Source organism: Scophthalmus maximus, chromosome 6 (genome assembly GCF_022379125.1).
Source record: "Scophthalmus maximus strain ysfricsl-2021 chromosome 6, ASM2237912v1, whole genome shotgun sequence".
Classification (NCBI taxonomy): Eukaryota; Metazoa; Chordata; class Actinopteri; order Pleuronectiformes; family Scophthalmidae; genus Scophthalmus; species Scophthalmus maximus.
The window spans coordinates 9,087,619-9,107,933 of NC_061520.1; the positions used below are offsets into that span (position 1 = coordinate 9,087,619).

General features: G+C 45.5%; 1 protein-coding gene across 1 annotated transcript in view; it reads left to right on the forward strand.

Annotated features, from left to right (window-relative positions):
* The window catches only part of gli1 (GLI family zinc finger 1), a 48,297-nt gene that overhangs the window by 17,539 nt on the left and 10,443 nt on the right, over positions 1-20,315 (forward strand). The window contains exon 2 of the mRNA XM_035630697.2: positions 18,683-18,793. Within this exon, the coding sequence (XP_035486590.2) occupies positions 18,723-18,793 (71 nt within the window). The 5' untranslated portion in view covers positions 18,683-18,722. The remainder of the gene's footprint in view (positions 1-18,682; positions 18,794-20,315) is intronic.

The following is a 20,315-nucleotide window of genomic DNA, read 5'->3' on the forward strand; positions in this document are numbered from 1 at the left end:
GTTCCCAAATCTCATTAAGTGACAACAGAATGTATCTTTTGCAGCCATTTTTCTTTGATATAAGGTAATTCTCTTTCTAACTCACCTTTTCCCTCTCTCCCCCCCCCACACAATGTCCTCCGGGGGATTCGGACGCAGGTTGTGAGCATGTTTCGGTCGGACAGACTTTGAATGTGTGTGTACATACACCTATTTGCACAGCGTTATCCAGCTTGTGTGAGGCCAACAGGAGTCGCGCAATTGTCAATAGTAGAAGTCTATAACAACCCGTCATTGACAAAGAGAGAACAAACAGCTGCGGTTTGTTCAGGATTTCCTAACAAACACTCCACAAGGAGCGCTGCGAATAGTGAAGAGAGGGGGAGAGAGTGAGAGAGAGTGCTGAACAACAGATGAAAGAGGGGTTTGATTTCTCTCCCCAGGTTTTGCTGCAGAGAGGTAAAGGACGACAGTGACTGGGTGCTGGTGATTTAATCTATCCTGCACATAAAAACGCGAACATACACTTTATTTTAGATCCTTGACTTGAAAAGCAGCAGCGACCACAATGTAAAGGTCCTCAACTATAAATGAAAGTTCTGCTTTTAGAAGTCTCAGTGAAACTACTTTACTATCTTTAAAAACACGCGCTATAAAAGCATGTATTATATGCAAAATTGCCCCTTTTATTGTGTTATAATTACTGGATTATCAGATTAGCGGTTGCTAAGTGGTTTAATCCTATAAATGCATAAAAAATTAGCAGATTTTCTGAATGCTTTATTTACATGTCTGCCAAACTCATTTTATCCTCACTTGACCTTTACAGAACCGATAGGGGTCAACTGGATCGCAGAATGATTAGGGAGCGTATCACATGGGCACAAGTTCCCTGAACAGCGAGTCCTTGTTTCAACTGCTTGCTGGACCGATGACTACACGCCATCCCACTTTCCCTTCCCTCTCTGTCTTCCTTCACTATGCCTTTCAAATAAAAAGGCACAGAATGCAAAACAAGAAAGAGAAACCGAGAGTAGACGATAAAACCAATACCGTATTTTATTTGTGCAAGCCTCAAATAGGCCAGTCCAAAAAGAGATAAAGATGTTTTCTGTTTTTGAGCCCTTACATCACAGTCCCTTACAGTGTTCTTAAAGGGATCTATTTTTTTCTCCTACTGTAAATAATGTATTCATTCATTCTTTTCCCATCTCCTTCTATGTTTCCAATTAAGCCCCGGCTGTAGCAGCTCTCGTGCTTTCAAATGCTGCGTTGATCTTCACCTTATGGCATTGGAGCAGAAGTACAAATGTGGACGCAGCATGAAATGGAAATAAGCATCTCAAATGTTTTAATTCCCCTCAGCTAGTTTCCACCTCTGCAAACATACTCTACATGTACTTATGCCACAGAGGTCACAAGCGTGACTGCGTGCGTTAATGAACTTGTTCCACAATTTATTGCCGCTATAGCTGGTATCACACCGTAAAGAGTTGAGTAGTTGTCTGAGTCACTCATGTCCGTTGTAAATCTCGTCAGCGGCGAGAGGCAGTAAGACTGGGACAAATGTTCCCGCCGACCGCTTGTGGTCTGCGGAAAGGAAATGAGGAAGGACTGTGGGACCTTGTAAAATATCTATCATTAAGTGTGACAGTTTGGCTGGTCAGGAAGCCAACATGTGTTGACCTCAGCTTCTACTCTGGACACGTTTTCTTTAACCTGCTGAATTTCAGTCGATATTAAACTTGCTCCTCTTACGATAATATGCTTTTGCCCTCACTTAAATTTGTAATACGTGTTGTTTTTCTTGTCTTGTTAAGGGCCACTTGTTAATTAGCGAATGCGTGAAATGTGAATGACAACAGTGTCCGTGGCTCACACCGTCCCTCGGGATAAGTCACCACAATGGGAGCACAACACTAGAGCCCTTGTGCAAACAAAGTGTTCTCAAATGAAGGGGGCATTTAAAAATGATCGCTCTTCACAAACAGAATGCAGCCCTCCTGTCTTTGTCCTGCCACCCCCTCCAAACTCCCTGTTTTTGTCATTCTCTCTTCAATCTTCTCTCTTCCTCTCTCTCTCTCCCTCCCTCTCGCTCTCTCTCTCTCCCAATTCTCGCCCGCCCCCGTCCCTGTTAAAAGACATTTGGCCTGTGCTAAACCTGGAGTGACAAATATCCCTTCCTCTCGTCATCAAAGGGCTATATCTGTGTACTTGTTTCGTCCACGTCCTTTGGGAGGCCGATCGGTGGGGTAAGGAACGAAGGAGCTGCCGTGGACACATGCGGGGGAAACAGGGAGAGAGAGCGGGTCCGGACTGGGGGAAGGAATAAGGGGGAAGTGGGATCGGAGGTAGAGCGGCGGAGTGATTAAAATTCATCCCACGGTGCAAACAAAAGGAGGAATGAAAAAGGAGGAGAATGCAGGAGAGAAGCGAGGGAGAGTGTTGGAGGGGGGGGGGGGGGTAAGACAGATTTGGGGTGAACAGAAGATTGTAAGCCTCAGCAGATCCCTGAAGCCCCCCCCCCCTCAACACACATACACACACACACACACACTTTGAATCACAGCACAATTATCCTCTGAGACAACGGAAAAGAAGGGGAAGGCAAAGGCGGGCAAGTAAAGAGAGAGTAGAAGATGGATGGACAGATGAAAAGCAAGAGGGAGAGTAGGAGAGAGAACATCAATTACTCGGCAGGCCTTCCCCCCCCCCGAGTTTTGCCGAGGCAGGCTGAACAGGGGTCAACAATTGACTCAATTACAAGACAAACTCCCCAAGGGCCCTACACCGCCACTCACCGCGGACCCTGCCGCTCTCGGGCAGGCTGTTGATTTTTTTTCCCCTCTCCCCCTCCTTTCTTTGCCGGCAAATGTTTGCCCCTCTTCAGGTGCCCCTGGCAGACGCAGGAACCCCAGCCCTCGGCTAGACTTTAACCTTTTCAGCCACTGAATGATTCCCCTTCTCTGTTCTCCGTGAAGAGTCGGAGGGAGAGAGAGGGAGCGAGCGAGTGAAGGGGCAGATGAAGGGCGAGAAGCCTTCCCTTTGTTCGGCTTTATCGCTGGTAATGAATTAAAAAAGGTCCGGTGACCCGAGGAGAGGGTTTTTTTTATTTATTTTCTCCGTCGCACAGGTGGAATTTCCTTTTTCGTCATTCTTAGTCGGCCCCGGAGAAACAAGGGTAAATATTCGACAGTACCGAGTATCAGGGAACGATAACAGATTCAGCAGTTCTATCAAAACTTGACGAGGGATTTTATAGGCAAGGCGTGAGTTACCAGACCGTGGATTCGAAATCCTCAAAGTCAGGTGGTCAGCTGTGACGGTGTGAAGTGCAGCTACTGTTTAGCGACGTTTTCTATATTTCCTTCACTCTCTCTCTCTCTCGCACAAACTCTTAACAAACCCGAAGTTTAAAAATAAATAAATTCCCGTTTTATGGGGGGCCAGAGTATTTCTTTGTTGGGTGCACTAAACCAGCCGAGACATTAGGAAGTTAGCAAAGAACTAGTCGTCCAGCAGGAAAAAAACAACATAAAACCGCAACTCGCACATAGATATTAAACAAACAAAATATAATGTGCTGATAAATGAACTTCAGATGTGCTACCCTAAGGATTTTGTTACCTTTGGACAGTCTGGCTTTTTTTTTTTTTTTTGCTAAGCTAAGCTAACTGGCAACTGTTGGTCACTTCCCATTGGCATTAATCTTCCCAGTTTCAACCAGACAACAAATTCACATAATGTCGGACAATTGATTAAATAAAATTGCAGTTGTCATTATACAATTTAGTTATAATTGAATATATTTGAATACAGACTCACTGCTGTTTTTATCCGTAAATCAGACAATTATCATATTAATGAATCCCATGAAGAAAATATTATTTCAGCCTGGTGAAAGTATTTGCCAGAGCGGGAACTGAACAATAATTCATCTGTGTTGTCCATGGATACGTGAGTGCCTGAAAAACGTTCACACCTGTGTTTTCTCTTTGCCGTCCGGGGGCCCCGAAACTGTGAACAACTGAGAATTTATGGGAGCGTTCACCATTGTTCACCGTCATTGTGACCCTGAATTGATAAGGTCGGCCGGTACAGTGGGGAATGGGACTCGGACAATGGCTCCCCCAATCCTCCTCTTGTCAGTCAAAAGGACTGCTCAAGCATAGTGCCGCTCAACACTGCTCGCTCTCTTTCTCTCTCCCGTTTTCTGTTTCTCTTCTTTCATGCGACTCTCTTTTTCTTCCGTTGTCCCTCCTTGTCACTCTCATTTTCTCCACCTTTCTGTCTCTGTCTTTTTTCTCCCTCGTTCCCTGCTCATTCCCCCCGCTCCTCCTTTGTATGAGAGAAAAGGACGGCATGAATACCACACACAGACTTTGAGTCACTCGCTGCACGGCAACATTACTGCCGCCAGATTTTTTCCCTCTCAAGTGAATCTTTTTTTCTCTCTCTCTACAGGAAACACTGGTAAACGTGTACTCTCCTCTTTTTTAATCCCCAATTTCCCCTACGTCAGGCCCAAAAGCTCAGTTTATCATGTGAGTTTTTGATATTGAGTTATTAGGGATGCTTCAATCTTTAGGCAAGCGTTTCTCTGTGTGTATATTAAAATGTCTTCAAAGTGATGTGTGTCTACTAGGGACCAGTGTAATAACTTTGATAATAATTTAAGTTAAAGATGTATTCTAAATGTGAAACAAGTAAATCTGAAAGCCAACGTTTATTGATATTTTTTTCTTATTGCAGATTTTGCGTATTGATTATCATATCGTTGAATCATTTTGGAGGCCATTGGCCTTTATTTCTGGTAGTGCACAGCCTGGGGAAAGAATGACCGCAGATGTGGGGAAAGGGAAAATAATGTGAACCGGGATGCTTCTGCTCTTTCAGAGCGAGAAACGCGGTGCTGCAGAAGCACGGCGACTTCAGTTTATTTTCTGGGTCGCACGCGGCACAGCGTGAAACGATGCTTTCTGTGATAAGTAGCCGCTGTAGCCGGCCCGCACGTCCACTGAGAATCTGCTGCGCTCGGGACAGAAATGCGCTTTAAAAAAACACACCTTAACCAACCAAAGCATCTCACACGAGGGATCAGACACGACGGGTCCGTTTTACAGGTCTGGAAGCGCCAACAGACACTCGTCTTCTGGCAATGTGAAAGGAGTCAGTCGCCATTTTCTTTAAGCGAGTTTACGTCCATTTTGAAAAACCCACATATTTTCGCTGATTTTGGTGTAAAAGGGTACAGAGAGCAACTTTTGTGAAAGCTGCGGTTAGAATGACACACAGTCTAAACATTTAAATCATTCTACCGCAAGAGAAAATCGACAGGGTAGAGCGTGCAGGAGGCCGGATGGTGATAACTCCGCCTCCGTAAGGGGGTGTTTTTGTTTACGGTCGTCGCCACGCCCACTCGCTCGCTGTGAACTCCACCCCATACGCTACTGTATTCTCACACTCTCCAGAAATGTTATTAGGGGGCTGGCCGAAACAGTAAATGTCCAGAGCAACATGTGCGGACATTTGCGTTCTCGTATGCAGCCGCTCCGGATAATTTCAGGAAAATGAGTGGAACTTCAGTGCATGTCTGAAGGCAGGTTTAGTTTAAATTGATTTTGATTTCAAAAAATCAAAATATTAAAAATCTATTATATAGTTGGACAGACACTAGGCGGTGTGTGTGTGTGTGTGTGTGTGTGTGTGTGTGTGTGTGTGTGTGCGTGTGTGTCTGTGTCAGTGTGTGTGTGTGTGTGTGTGTCTGTGTGTGTGTCTGTGTAGTGTGTGTGTGTGTGTGTGTGTGTGTGTGTGTGTGTCTGTGTAGTGTGTGTGTGTGTGTGTGTGTCTCTGTCTGTGTCAGTGTGTGTGTGTGAGCGTGTCTCTTTAGTGAGCCATTCACAAGCTAGTGACGTAAACGGTGCCATTCTTTTTGTGTTTGTCACATCAGGTCCCCGGGTCATCAGGGCCATCAGCCGCCCTCTCTATTCCCTGTGTGTCTGTTTTTGTTTGTGTGTGTGTGTGTGTGTGTGTGTGTGTGTGTGTGTGTGTGTGTGTGTCTTTGCCTGTGTACTCATACAGTTTCCATCTCTCAGTGTATACATGACAGTCTATGTGTAAATACGTGTACACAGTGTACAGCATGCCTTTATGTGTGTGAGTCTTGTTTTCTTGGAGAGAGCGAGTGTTCATGTGCGCGCGTCTCTGCATTTGTGCGCGTGCGTGCGTGCGTGCGTGCGTGCGCTCCCCGCGCATCACTGAGCACTGCATGGAGATACAGAGTGGAATTCAGGGCTGAGACGCAGTGAAAGGGAGCCCCTTCCTCATGCATGAGATAGGATCAGTGTTTACATGCACACATGGCAGAAAACCTCTGTGATTGCAAAACATCTCCTGCTTAAGCTGATGAAAAATGCGGCATTTGACAGGAGGGTTAAACACCGTTATCTGGCCCGTCTGTGACCAAATGTTAATGAAAACCAGTGATGTTGATTAACAGCATGTCATATTATATTCAATAAAAAGGGATGGTGGTTTTTCGCTTGTTTATCCATTCTTCTGTAAACAATTAAGTTAATGCATTTCAGAATGCAAATAGGATGTGATCCCCTTTCAATACAATGATAGCAGTGGACAACATAAAAGTTATCTGGCTTGTCTACTAGTTAATATGATTTGTTGGTGCTTTTCACTGATAGCACTACAACCAGTGCTGCTGCAACGCAACACAGCAAGTGGATCTCACACTCCTGTCCATTGACTAATTTCTCTGTATGACTCTGCTCGGTGCTTAGTTTTTGTGCTGCTCGTGGTCTTTATTAGGATTTGGAGTGTTTGAGTTGAACTCTTTGATTTTATTATCTGTTGCTTCCCTACAACTGACTTCACCTGTTCTGTTCCATAGCAGTGGGACCAGCAGGTTTAAGAGGCCCAGAAGAAAGGGTCAGATGTGGGAAACCGGCACCGTTTCCAGCTGAGCAGCTCTCCGTGTGTACGAGTGGATAACTCTGTCCGGCGCTCGTTCTCAACCTACACTTCACGTACCGCGTGATAAACATACCCTGTGCACTATTCTTATTGTAAACAACATTTGTTTGCATTCAGCATTTCTCACCAGAACACGCTGCACACGTAGAAAACGCAGCGGATGCATTTCAAGACATTTTTGAAGAGCATTGAAACCTTGTTGTTTGCTTCCGTTCAGGTTCTTCTGCTCTTTTTAAAAAAAAAATTTGCTGCACAGGCTGTCGATGTGACAAATGAAACCCTCGCTCCTAGTACGCAACAGCAAATATGTTTTGAGGGAAATCCAGTTGTATTCGGACAAAGTTTTTCTTTTAATATGATGAGGAAACGTGGCCAATATTTTACTATCTGTTTACTTCTACTATCAGTAAAAACAACATATTTGTTTCTGCCAAAGTATCGGATCTTGCAGTACAATGTTCACTGGCTGCAGCTTTATTAAACTTTGTAATGGTTGTGTTTGGCCACTCACAGCTCTTGGTCAAGTTTAGGGGAAACATTGTGGTCTGGCTTTATACCCAGAAAAAAAGGAACAGTGCTTTAAGACACAACGAGTTAATGTACAAACCAAACCCAAAATGTGTTCACCGAAACCACAATCTTTTACATCCAAGTGTTTTGTTGCCTATAACTGCAGAATCGCAGATGTTGTGGAGTAAAACTTAGTACAAGTTTTACATTGAAATGTATTATGAATACAAACCATCTGGAGGCATTGAGACATGATGACTTCAGTGTCTGTCCTCATGTCAACTGACGATGAGCCTACACAGATATTTTGTCCCCTCGTGAAACTCTGAGTGGCATTGAACAGTGGTCGTCCCCAATGTTCATATAGTGTGGGGTGTTGAGGTTTGAATGGAAGTGACTGCTCTGAGGTCAGTTGGAAATCTTGTTATTGTGTGGTGGCCACACTTCAACGACTCCCAATAAGTGACCACGACGGCAGAAGAAATTCCCCGCGTGTGTGGTCTCTCCCAGCTACAGGCGAGAAAATCTTTTAAAATTCCCAAATTAAGTAATGATTTCACAATCAATATAAAATGAGCTGCGGCTTAGATTGTTGGAATTCCTCATGTGTCCTCGGTCTCACAAGCTTGTGCGTCTGTTTATTTGAGAGAGAGAGAGAGAGAGAGAGAGAAAGAGAGAGAGAGAGAGTGTGTGTGTGTGTGTGTGTGTGTGTGTGTGTATGTGTGTGTGTTTTAAGATCTTCACCCCTCCACTTCAGTGATTAGCTGATTTGTTGCCTTTTAGTTATGTTAATGCCGCCTAATTACAGCTATGGTGGGAAGACACTCTTCCTCTCGCTCCCTCTCACACACACACACACACACACACACACACACACACTAAGTGGATGTGTAATTTGTGTCCAAGAATTTTAATAACAGGATCATCCTGCAGCTCTTCTTCCCCAATTCTCATCCCCCACTCCTCTTTCCCTCCCTCTCTTTCTCCCTCCATGTCTCTTCTCCGACGTGCATCTATCATGGCCGCTGCTCTGTACAACTCTCCTCTGTGTGTCGTCAGTCAGTCCTCGGATCATCGTGTGTGTGTGTGTGTGTGTGTGTGTGTGTGTGTGTGTGTGTAGTCTGTGTTTGTTTAGTGTGTGGACTCCTCAGGACAGCCACGACACGCCTCTTCCTGACAACATATGAGACTGGTGCTTTCTCAGAGCTCGGCCAACCCTTTCATTCGTTTAGGGAAAGTGTGTGTGTGTGTGTGTGTGTGTGTGTGTGTGTGTGTGTGTGTGAGTGTGTGTGTGTCTCCCTGAGTCACATGGATCCCAGCCAATTAAAAGCTAACGCAGGCCCCGGATGCCTTGCCTCTACCAACATCTGGGTATTAAACCAAACGCCTGCGATATATTAGTTATGAAGTCAGCAGCTCTGAGGCAGACCACACAGGAGAAGTGCAAATTTCACAGTGTGTCTGAGTGTATATGATCCAAATACTCACTCTGTAATTTGTTCACTGTGCAAATTGATGACGTTTGTTTAAGCAAATGGCAAGCGGGATGAAAAAGGAGAACATCATTTTCCATCCCTACTGTTTTGCATCATCCAGTGTGTCGTCGTATCGCAGCAGTCATCAGTTCTCGTGGGATTTACAGTCTACTGCAGATTCCTCAGGTGCACAGGGGAGATGAGTTGTGGGGTGAGACGGATTTGAGCACAGTCTCCACGGGCCGAGTGTTGTTTTGCGTGTTAAAGTTGTTGTAAATCCTTTTTCTAATGAACACAGGCAGCACGGGCGTCGAAATAAAAAAGGAGAGGAGAAAATTTGGAACAGATTGTGGGGGAAGGAGAAGGAGGCACCGAGCGAGAGGTGGCAGGTTCAGGGAAAGCATGAAAGTGATGATATAACGCCGTGTAGTACAATGACCCTTATCGGGGGGGGGGCACACACAACCTCACAGACACGCACAGGTGTGCACATTTAGTCACACAACTGTGAAGTGATGGAGACAAGTCTCCACACGCGTGTTCAGCTGCTGGGACAAATGTAAGTACGGTTTACACGCGGAGGAGAGAAAGAGAGATTCAAAGCGCAGAGTCAGAGGGACGGGTTTGCTTTTGCAGAACAACAGGACTTTCCCCCGTAACTCTGATCATTTTTTTTTTTGAGAATATACATTTATCAGGTTCTCAAACGATGGACTTTGTCAGATTGACGTGCTCGCGTTAAAGGTCACTGCGAACAGTTCTACACATCAAAGTGCAAAATGTGAGTTTGAAAATGAAAGGAAAGAAAAATGATGAGCCCACCAGACCTGCGTGTCCCTCTCCTCCTCTCTGCTGGAGGCCATGCAGCTCGAGGCCACACCTGCTGCCCCCACTCTCTTCAATCTTCAGCAATCATCAATCTTTTATCCTTCGAATTTGGAGACTTTGAAACAAGGATTTATCAAGGATGTATCGGTCAGGCTCTGTTATATAGGAAAGGCGTTTGATTCTTAAGCAACATTTGTACTTTTAACGGAAGAAAGAGAATGTTTTCGTCTGTGTGTCAGTCGGTTTGCTGTTGTTCTGTCTTTTCCATCAAGTCATTTTCCGGATCGTCTCCTGTTTTGTTTGTCTGCATTGCCACAGATGAAATGACCCCTATCTGCCTTTTCTGAGCTTGATCCGGCCTTTAAATGTACATTATTAGCACCATATCTCCCCTTCCATCGGCCATCGAACCGAATCCGTGTCATCTGTGACCACCTGCGCAGCAAAAAAGGACCTTTCAGACCCTAAACAAGCGAAAGCCCAGCCAGTGAAAAACGTCTCTCAATGAATCCTGCCAGTTGACTTTTTTTCTTTTTTCTGCGATGCCGCCTGCGTCGTACTTCTCCTTGTTTCCCCTCCGCGAGAGGCTCTCAGGGCTGTGGTCACTGTGTTCGTCTGGTGGCCTGCAGGCCGTCTGCCGCTGCTGTCGTCGTTCGGGGGGGGGGGGCTGCGCCGCGGTTTCTCCTGCACACCGAGTACAAACACACGCACACGCGTAAACACACAGACGCAGGCTCGCGTAGTGAACCCTCTGTCTGCGTCTCTCCTTCTGCCTTTTCTTTGTGTGCCTTGCTCTCAAACCACACACATGCATTGGATATCCGCCCCCCCCACACACACACACACACACACACACTCCCCCTCCATCCCCTGGAGCCCCTCTGTCTCTCTTTCCTCTGTCTCTTTTTTTCTTCGTGAGTTTTCCACCTCCTCTCTCCTCCCTCGCTTCCAGCTGTGTTATACAGCTAAGGAATATAAGTAGCAGCCGGCTGGCTATAAATATCGCCTGCCCACCCAAGACTGTTAGGATTATTATTTTTCTTATAATCACTGTGGTCTTTCTATAAACCAAACAGATTATTATCTGGTTTTTGTTCACGGCTGCGGGTCCCTGTGTCGGTGTGCATCGAGCAGCCACGAGCGAGTTTCATGCACAGGACCTTGTCTCTGTGCTGGTGTCGGGGAGTTGACTGACTGGGGACGATTTACAAGGCCTTGATTTGTACTTTTTACAGCCGCCCTGACAGTAAAGCCCCAGCGGTGATGAGCAGCGCGGACAAAAGGCCAGGGGAGAAAATGACGTAAAGCTGCAGAGGAGGAAAAAGGAAAAGAGCAACAGGCGGTTGGGTGGCGTTCAGGAGCACTGGTGAAGGTGAAGAGGAGCGCCTCGCTGGATTTGCAATGACGAGGCTCGGCCTTTTTTCTTCCTCTTTCCTTGAAAATGGGGGTTGGGCTCCTTGTTGTTTATAGATGGCGCAGTGCTGCACGCTGCCTCGCTCTACAGCTGGGAGCCAGCTGTAGACCTCTACCTCTCCTCATCTGCTTTATCCATCCATCCTCCCCCCCCTCGTTTCCTCCGGCTCTCCTCCCGCAAAAAAGGAGTTCAAAGAAATATTTGTGGTCGGGGCGTTACGTACACGATACACTGACATGCAGACGGAGAAGAAGAGGGAGAGGGGAAGACAAGACAAGAGTTTGATGTTACATGTTAGACAGAGGCGAGAGAGGGAGGTGGGAGAAGAGACATTAGGTAAAGGAAGGAGGAGGGAGGGAGGGAGAGGAGTGGGGTACAGGAAACCACAGGTATTTGCAGGACGGCGGGTGGGTGGCCTGGAGAGAGGACAGAGAGAATGTGGTGCTGGTGGAGGAGTGAAGCAACAGCAAGTCACGGGGAGACTGAGGAGGAAGGAAACACAAACGCATGGGCTGGAAGCGCCACATCTGTCCACCTGACAGATTTGCCGGTCGAGTCCCCGACCTGACAAATGTGAAGCATCTCAATTTGCCTCGGACAAAGGGAAGCCCTGCTCAGCGGCTGGCAGTACAAAACAGCGCTTGTTCAGGCAAATGAAAGAACAAGGAGAGGTGAACCGCTCCTAATCCCAACACAAACACCATCAAGTCGCCGCCCGATCAAGCCAACAGTTAAGGAAGGGGGTAAAACAGCAATCACGGCAGTGCGTTACTGCACAAAGCGACACGCGGGATGTTGGTGCTCCTCGCGTGAAACTCGGTTCTTCCCCATTTGTGCGTAACCCTCTTTTCCTTGGCAAAAGGTTTCATCGTGAACCAGAATCTGTCTTTCAGCTTGCCTTGAATTCCAAACCCCCCCCCCCCCCCCCCCCCACCAAAAAGTCATACTCAAGTCTCAGCAGCGCTTGTGTCCGTCTGCTCTACCATTTTTATTACGGGCGGGGTTTAGCTCGCCCCCCGCACGCTTCCATTGTTTGTAGTCACGTGGAGGTGCCGCGCTAAAGCCCTCCAGTGCCCCGCTGTCTGTCATCAGTCACTCCGACTGTGTAGCAACAAGGGATCAGCGTTTCATTCTGCCATTTCGACAAGGTGAGAACCCCAGCAGTGAGACATCGGCACCACGGCTTCCCCAGCCCACAGTTTACAGTACAGGGATATGTGAGGTGTGAGTCAGTGGGTTGAAACCAGGGTTACAGTGTTGACTGTATTAAGCCGCAGCGCCAGTCTAGTAAACATTAGTTCAGGGCTTCTGGGATTCTTCTTTCTCAACTTTCTCCTATGTGAGGCAGGGATGTTGGTATGGAGCCATCTTTTCACCACTTAACTTTTCACTTGTCAGCTGCTTTGATCAATTAGAATTGGAGATTCCAATTCTAATTGATTAATTCTCTCACTTTGTTTTTTATTTGTTTTAATGTAATTTTTATTTAATTGTGTCCATTTAAACAGAAAACAAAACATTTTCTGATTTATTCAATAAATGATTCCTTCTACATATATGAGCCAATTCACAGCTGGCTTATTTATTATCAATTCATATATTTATGCAAACACATGTGTAAAATTGCCAAATTAATGTTCAGTGCAAGCGAAAAGTTGTCAGACATTTACATTAAGCAGAACTTGTAAAATGTTTGAAATCATTTTCTTCAATATTTTTATTTCATCAGTTTTTAATATGCTGCATTTCAGTCATGGACTTTCATCATGAAATAATTCATGACGATACTTTTTCAATAAACAGTTCTTTCTTTTTTGCGTGATTTAATTTTACATGGGTGCAGTAGACAAAGGTAAATGCCAGTTTGCATGGAATCAATAATTTGCACAACATAGTTTTAAAATATGATCATATCATCACAATATCACTGAATCACTAAATAATTGCTGCCTTAATTGGACAGTAGTAATTATCTGCTTTCCTACACATGTTTTCTAGTGACAGTCATGCTTATTATCGTTCAATACCTTTTGAAATCGTCGGTTTTAGACTTAGCTGAGAGATTAAAGCCCCTTCAATCAAACTCAAAATGGCTGTTCATAAGTAGATATGACATTAATCTTCCCTACAGCAGGTCAGTGAATAGGGCTTAATGTACATTACAGTGATGTCTCCAGCCCTGTGGCCTTTCAGTGGTCACACCATTGGCCCCCATCACATTACAGCAGCTGTAAGGAATTCACAGAGTGTGGGTAAAAAGGGGTAAAAAACACAGGGGGCGGGCGGGTGGGGGGGAGAAAAGCAGGGGAGGAGGAGAGTCTGTGTTGGGTGGAGGGGTTACAAAAGCAAAGCCAGAATTTGAAAACAAAATTTACCACCGAAGGAAAACAACTGGGCTAGAAAAAAGTCAGTGGGTGAGGAGAGAAAGAAGAGGAGGGGGAGAAAACGAGAAAGAAAATGAAGTCGAATCTGGACTGTGGTTGGCTGAGGGCCCAAGCCCCGCCTTCACCCCCCCCCCCCCCCCCCCCCCCCCCCCCCTTCTTCACTCCGTCTCCAGCCCTAACACAACAGAATCTCCCACAAGCCCAGCCACATCAGGAACGGCTGGCTACATTATAGCTGCCATTATCGTCTCTCAAGTCATAACAGCCAGAGAACACCCACCTCGACTGCAGCTCCGCCAGCAGGGGGAGGGGCAGGGGAGAGGCTGCAAGAGCTGGAATGAGCTGAGAAGGAGAGAAAGAGAGAGAGAGAGTGGAGGCAGCGGGGGAGTTGAAAGAGAAGGAGATAGTCAGAGATAGTGATTCAGAGCCACGGAAGAGGCAGAACGAGAGGATGAAAGTAGGGAACGAAAGGAGAGGGTGGGGGGGAGACATAATACTTCCAGATGGGTGTTTACACTACACAACATACTCCAAAGACGTGTTGAGTTTTATTTAGGCTGTTTTGTTTGTGTGTGTGTGTGTGTGTGTGTGTGTGTGTGTGTGTGTGTGTGTGTGTGTGTGTGTGTGTGTGTGTGTGTGTGTGTGTGTGCGTGTGTGTGCGTGTGTGCAGATGCTGCCTAAGCAATAGATTATGTAGCAAACACGCAAATGAGAACACACACATATTCCCACTGTCATCCGAGAGCATAGGGAGAAATGAAGTAAAGGAGGAGACGGGCCGTCAGTAAATGCTGCGGGGGTGAGGCCCAGTTTAACGTTACACCCCAGAGCAGAGGCAGCGTGGAAGCAGAGCGGAGCCGCGCCGGGCTCAGGCCCTTTGTCTGACAAGAGCGGTGACCTGTGTGAAAGTCTGTCCTCTCCTCCAGAGACTTCCCCCAGAGGGAGGAGGACCCGCACTTTGTGGGAACGTCACAAATGGCCCAAAGCACGCGAGACTAAACAACGTGTCCCCTTGTATACGGCAGTCACAAACTGATCACCTGAGAGGTGAATCTATAGTGGGACAGATGTGTGTCAGATGCCCGGCGGGGGGGGGGGGGAAAGAAGGACGCAGTCTGTTGTCAAAGCCGCGCAGCGATATACTCACTGAGATGTACAACGTTCCTGTCAAATGTTTGATATCAAAGGGGGAATCGGATGCTTAATGTTGGACTATAAGTTGGATTGATGACAAAAGTAAATATACATTCTCGATTCAACACATCCTACTTGGTCTGTTATGACCATACTGAAGCTCACTAGAGTCTGAAAACTGGGGGGTTTTATTTGATCGATTTTCCTACGCAACACTACAGAGCCCGCCTCTTTTCCTACTTGGGCCATGTTTACACCACATTTTAGCATTTAGATTATATTTTAAACTATAACGCTAATGCATATAGTGTAACAGGAATAGAAGTGACTCATGTACAGTCGTCAAAATGTCCATTGTAGGCCATTATCTACTTTACTTTACTTTAGGTACTGGTCACGCCGGAACAAGTAAGACTTTTCCCAGCAAAACCTTAAGCTTTCACCAAAACTTAGTTAGAACTGAAGAAGCCTCTTGGCTGAGAGGTGGTGAAACGTCTTCAGGAAACTGCAACACAATGTCCTGATTCAACACAAAACTGTGACCTGGATGAATGAGAATCTCCACAGACGAAACCTCACAGTGTATTAAATTGTGTTGAGGGGCATTTTATTGCTTGCAGATTAAATATGTTTACTTGTATGAGGACCGTGTTCCTTCTTCATTTAAAGGTTACATAAATCTTTAAATAACCAGATCATAACCAGATCTGCTTTAGTGAACGGTGCAGGGGTTTTGAGCAACAGGGGTGATGAAATCTATTACAATAAACCACAGTCCGGACTTATTGGGTTTGTTTTTAAATATCCACTCGAGGAAAGCTCAGCTAATTTCACAAACCCAGTAAAAAAACACTCTCATGAGTTTTGTCTCATTCTGGAAACGTCGTAGGTTTCATGTCTTTTTTCTTCACACTGGTTTCATCACAGTCCCGTGTGCGGCTGATGAGGTTCCGGACAGAGTCGCTTGCGCAGGATTAGAGACGTCTGGCTGTTAGGTGTGGCTTGTTTGTACGTGGTGGTGATGTTGCAGGGTTAGTGAAGCAGGAGGTTTCGGTCGTAGAAAGTGGCTCCGCTTCCTGTCCTCGTCCCTCAGCTCCTTGGTTCCTGCCCAGCTCGCTGTGCCGCAGCGGAGCGGGGTTGTTTGGTTAGCCGTGTGATTTATGGCCTTGGGGTTTTTAATTTTCTGCTGCCCCATCCCTCTCTAACCCAGCACCACAAATTACACCGGGTATCAAACGCCCTTAAGAGTTTCTCACAAAATATTGACCTAAAATAGCACAATGCCACAACACCTGTGTCAGCACCGTGCATGTGTGCAATCATCCACCATGATGAATCCATATGTGCACATGCAATACTGTAGGTGGAAGCATGTGTGTATATATACACATGCACTATGCACATTTATTCATGATATTTGTTCATTCTCACAACGCTGCATATAAGGTTTTGAAAGTTATTTTTTTTTAACCTGAAAGTCATTAGGAATTGTATGAAAAATATGTTTTGAGAAATGTTTCCAGTTTCAGTAGTAACTCATGGGTTTCATAATCACAATCAATACAATCAAGTTATTGTTATTTACAATGGTAGGTGTAAATATACAGACGTGCTAATGAAATAAACAATATATATATGTGATTAAAACTCTTCATATATATATACTGTATGTGAATGAACGAGTGATTATTATTTTGTTTAGTATTTCATGTCCGCTCAGTAATTTTTTTCACTTTGTCCAGGACAATAATCTTTCTCTAATCTGCTTCAACATTATTATTATTTCGTGCCAAGTGGGATTATGTTTCTCTCAAAGCATATTTGCTGTTGCAAATTAAATAAAAGTAATTTTGAGAAGACGGTTGCTCAGATTTACTGAACGCTGCTGTTGACTTACTCAAGATTGTAAACTGTGTGCCGTGTAAACTGATAACACAACGCACGCACGCACGCACGCACGGACACCCACTCCCAAGAGAAACACATATACGCATATACAAACAAACACATTTTTCATAACAATTGCAGAGAACATTATTCACTCACTCACAATTTATCATGTCAAACACTTTCTCTCCAACACACGACACTTTGCCGCAAATACACTTGTCTCCAAAACTCACCTGCCACTCTGCTTACACAGTACAAACTGCTTCTAGAATTTACAGTCACACACGTGTGCACACACACACACACACACACACACACAAGCACACACACTCACACACCCGCACACACACGCACACATTCTCTGTAGACTTGGTGGCCACAGGATCATTATACTACCCCCTGGCGAGACTGACAGGTGCGTCGGTATGTGTGTGTGAGTGTGTGTGTGTGTGTGTGAGGCTGTCTGGAGACCTCGCTCTCGGTATTTATTAGTTCGGGACAGCTGAGGTGCTCGCCGAGATCTCTATTTAGCACTTCCGGCTAATTATCATACACACATCTGAGGCTGGTGCTGAATATGTGCCGTTAACCCGTGGACGGCCCACGTCATTTAGGCACTGTGCTAACTTTGCATACCAAATCCCCCTGTTGGCTTGTGGGCTTAAATAGGTCCCCACTGCCCTTTTAACACTCGTGCAAATACATAACAGGCCTTGCAACCTGTTGCACTCAAACCACAGGGCCCTTCGTTTGCAGCAGCTTTCCCACACTGGGTTCGCGCACTTGTCACATGAACAACACTAATGTGATATTGTGATTCCACATGCAGGACAAGGACTTGACGGCAGAGCCGAAAGAATGTGAGAAAGATTTTTAGAACGCAATATACTAGGAACATGTTTAGCAATGAAGATCTAAAAATGCTGTTGCATCTCCATCTGTGGTCGCCGTATATGACATCAGTGAGCGCAGTGATTTTTTTTTGTGTGGTCCTAATTACCTCTGTAAACATGTTGAAGCCTCAGTTCCGAGAGCAGTTAGCACTTGCACTGATGTGGTTGGATGTAATGACCAGGTGCTTGTTCCTGAGGTCTCTCAGCTCCAGTTACCTGACACGTACAGTGTTGCTGAACGATAACGTCTCAAATATGAGTTTCATACAAAATCAGTTTTTGGTACAAGCGTCCCTTTTTGTTTTCTTGCGTACATCTTTTCCTTGTTGACGCACTGTCATCGATGAGCAGGTGCGGCAGTGATTTCAGCCTCTGTCGGCAGCATTTGACTCTGTTTTAAATAAAGATTAAAGGGGTAATATTTAATATTTTTAGTTTAAAACCTTCAAAGATTAACTGACGTGGCGAAATGAAAGTTTTGACGTAATGTCAAAGAGGTGTATGTATTGTGTTGCCAGGGATATCTAGAGAAGTTAGCATGCTAACCAGCTAGCCCTCTCCTGTCTTGTAATACCACTCTGTGCCTCCAGAGGCAACAGGGAGTCACTGTCGTGTCCCATGAGGCCTCAGTCCAACGTGAGAGGTCGAAAAAACGAAGCTTTTTGCTCAGTCAAGAATTTTTTATTTCATCATAAATTAGTAGACCAAAATATTATAGACTGAAGTAGGTACGTGGACCATCTTCGAAATGTAAATCTTGTAATTGTTTAACACATTCTTCACTATGAGTGCTTTAGCATTTGATGCTCAGAAACAGTTGACTTCTTGTCTTCAGTTTTTACTTACTGTGCTGTAAATAGCATTTTGAATATCTAATATTTTGAATATCTAATATTTTTAATAATAACTTTGAATTTAATTCTATTTCTTTATTTGCTGTTACTTACGTTATGGATTTAGTACTTAATACCAGCTCTGTTAAAAATAAACGTGTCTCAGGCTTTTCAGAGCTCCCCCCCCCCCTGAACTGTTTTGCTTGGTTGGGTTTGTCCTATTTATTCTTATTTTTCCATAACCACAATTGTTTTTGTCTATGTGGCTTTTCTTTCTGATGGAGTTTAGTTTTGGTTGGTTGGGTTTGTTTGGATTCTGATCCAACTGTGTTCTTGTCCCTCTCTGTGTGTTCAGGTCCAGGGTGTAAGGGGGCGCAGCAGGTCTCGGAGCTCCAATGCCAGTGGACATGCAGCCACACCAGGGGCTGTATCACTACGAGACCTCACCCAGCCAGCCCTCCAGAGGGTAAGACAGCAGTCGGTATAAGCTATGTCCTCACAATTCTTCATGTGGGATTTCACATGAGTAAGATGAGAGGGTTAATAACATTCTCATGTCACGTCTGTGTTAAGTATGGGACCGGAGTCAGGACGTGGTTAACAGGTAGCCTGGCTCATTCTAAATTTAGAAATATGGATCCCTAAAATTTTGGACAAATAATTGCAATACAGATATTTTCCTTTTTAACCTTTGTAAAGCTGTGGTGACTTTGTTACCAAGTGACCTCTAAAAGTAATCAGCCAATATATAAGACAATGTTGATATATCTGTGAAAGATAATATCAATATGGCCCCTGCAGATTCATTCTGGCTCTAGTTATGTTGGAGTCTATGTCCTGATGAACAACAAGTTCGTCCATCCTCCCAGCACTCGTGCGCAGCATCTCCAGCAATAGCACGGGCTGCCATATACGGTCGGTGAGCACAGGTTTTGGTCTGCACACAGGAATGAGGCTTTCAAACCTGGCAAGCGCAAAGTGACAACAAGGCTTTGGTAAACTGCACATGTTTACTGAGGCTTACTGTTGTTAGTTCGTTAGTTAGTTCCATATATTGTTTATGTATCTGTTGAACTTCTGACAAAGCCAGACAAGCTGTTCACACTTGATTGCTGCTGATCTTCTGAATTCCCCTCAGAAAAGAAAGGACAACACCCGTATTTTCCAAATCTCTGAACTCTCTTATCTCATTAATCTCATTCTTTTTTAGCCCACATGTCATTCTGTGTGTGAACACACAACCAGAAGTCACAGATCACATTCATCCTGAGGGACCAGAAACTGTTCCTGTTTTAACACGGGGATATTATGAGGGCGCAGAGGCAATTGTTGTGGACATCGGACTAGCTCAGCCCCTCACTCCTCCCCCTGCTTCCCCCTCCCTCCCCTCCTCATGCCACCCAGGTTGCGGGTGGACTCGGCCTCTCTGACAGCTGCTAATTACAGGCTGACCAGGCCCTGTTGCGCTCTGCATGACTGCCCCGCGCCCCACTCAGGTTACCCAGAGGGAGCGAGAGGCAGAGAGAGAGAGAGCCGGAGAGGAAGGTGGCTGTGCAGGACACAGAAAGACAGAGGGAGCAGGAGGAGGAGGAGGAGGGAGAAGAGAAGAGAAGAGAAGAGGAGACAGAAATGACAGAGGGGGCGAGAGAGGGAGAAACAGAGGAGCAGAACAGTAGAGGTGAATGGGAGAAGAGAAAGGGAGAAAGGACTGAGAATAGGAGGGAGGTAAATTCGAGGTTGGGGGGGGGGGGGGTTGCAGTGGATTAGAGAGGACAGATTAAGCTCCTGTGTGGAATACACGTTGTGGTGACGGAATTGAAGAACTGAAAGGAGGAGGTGGATGGATGAAGTCTGCCCCCTGTTAGAGGGGAGGAAGGGGGACAGAGAGAAAGAGGGGAAGAACAAGGGAGGGCGAGTTAAAACTAACCAGTGAGACTGAGGAAAGGTCAGGGAATACATTGAAATGCATGAGAAGGCTGGAAAGTTCC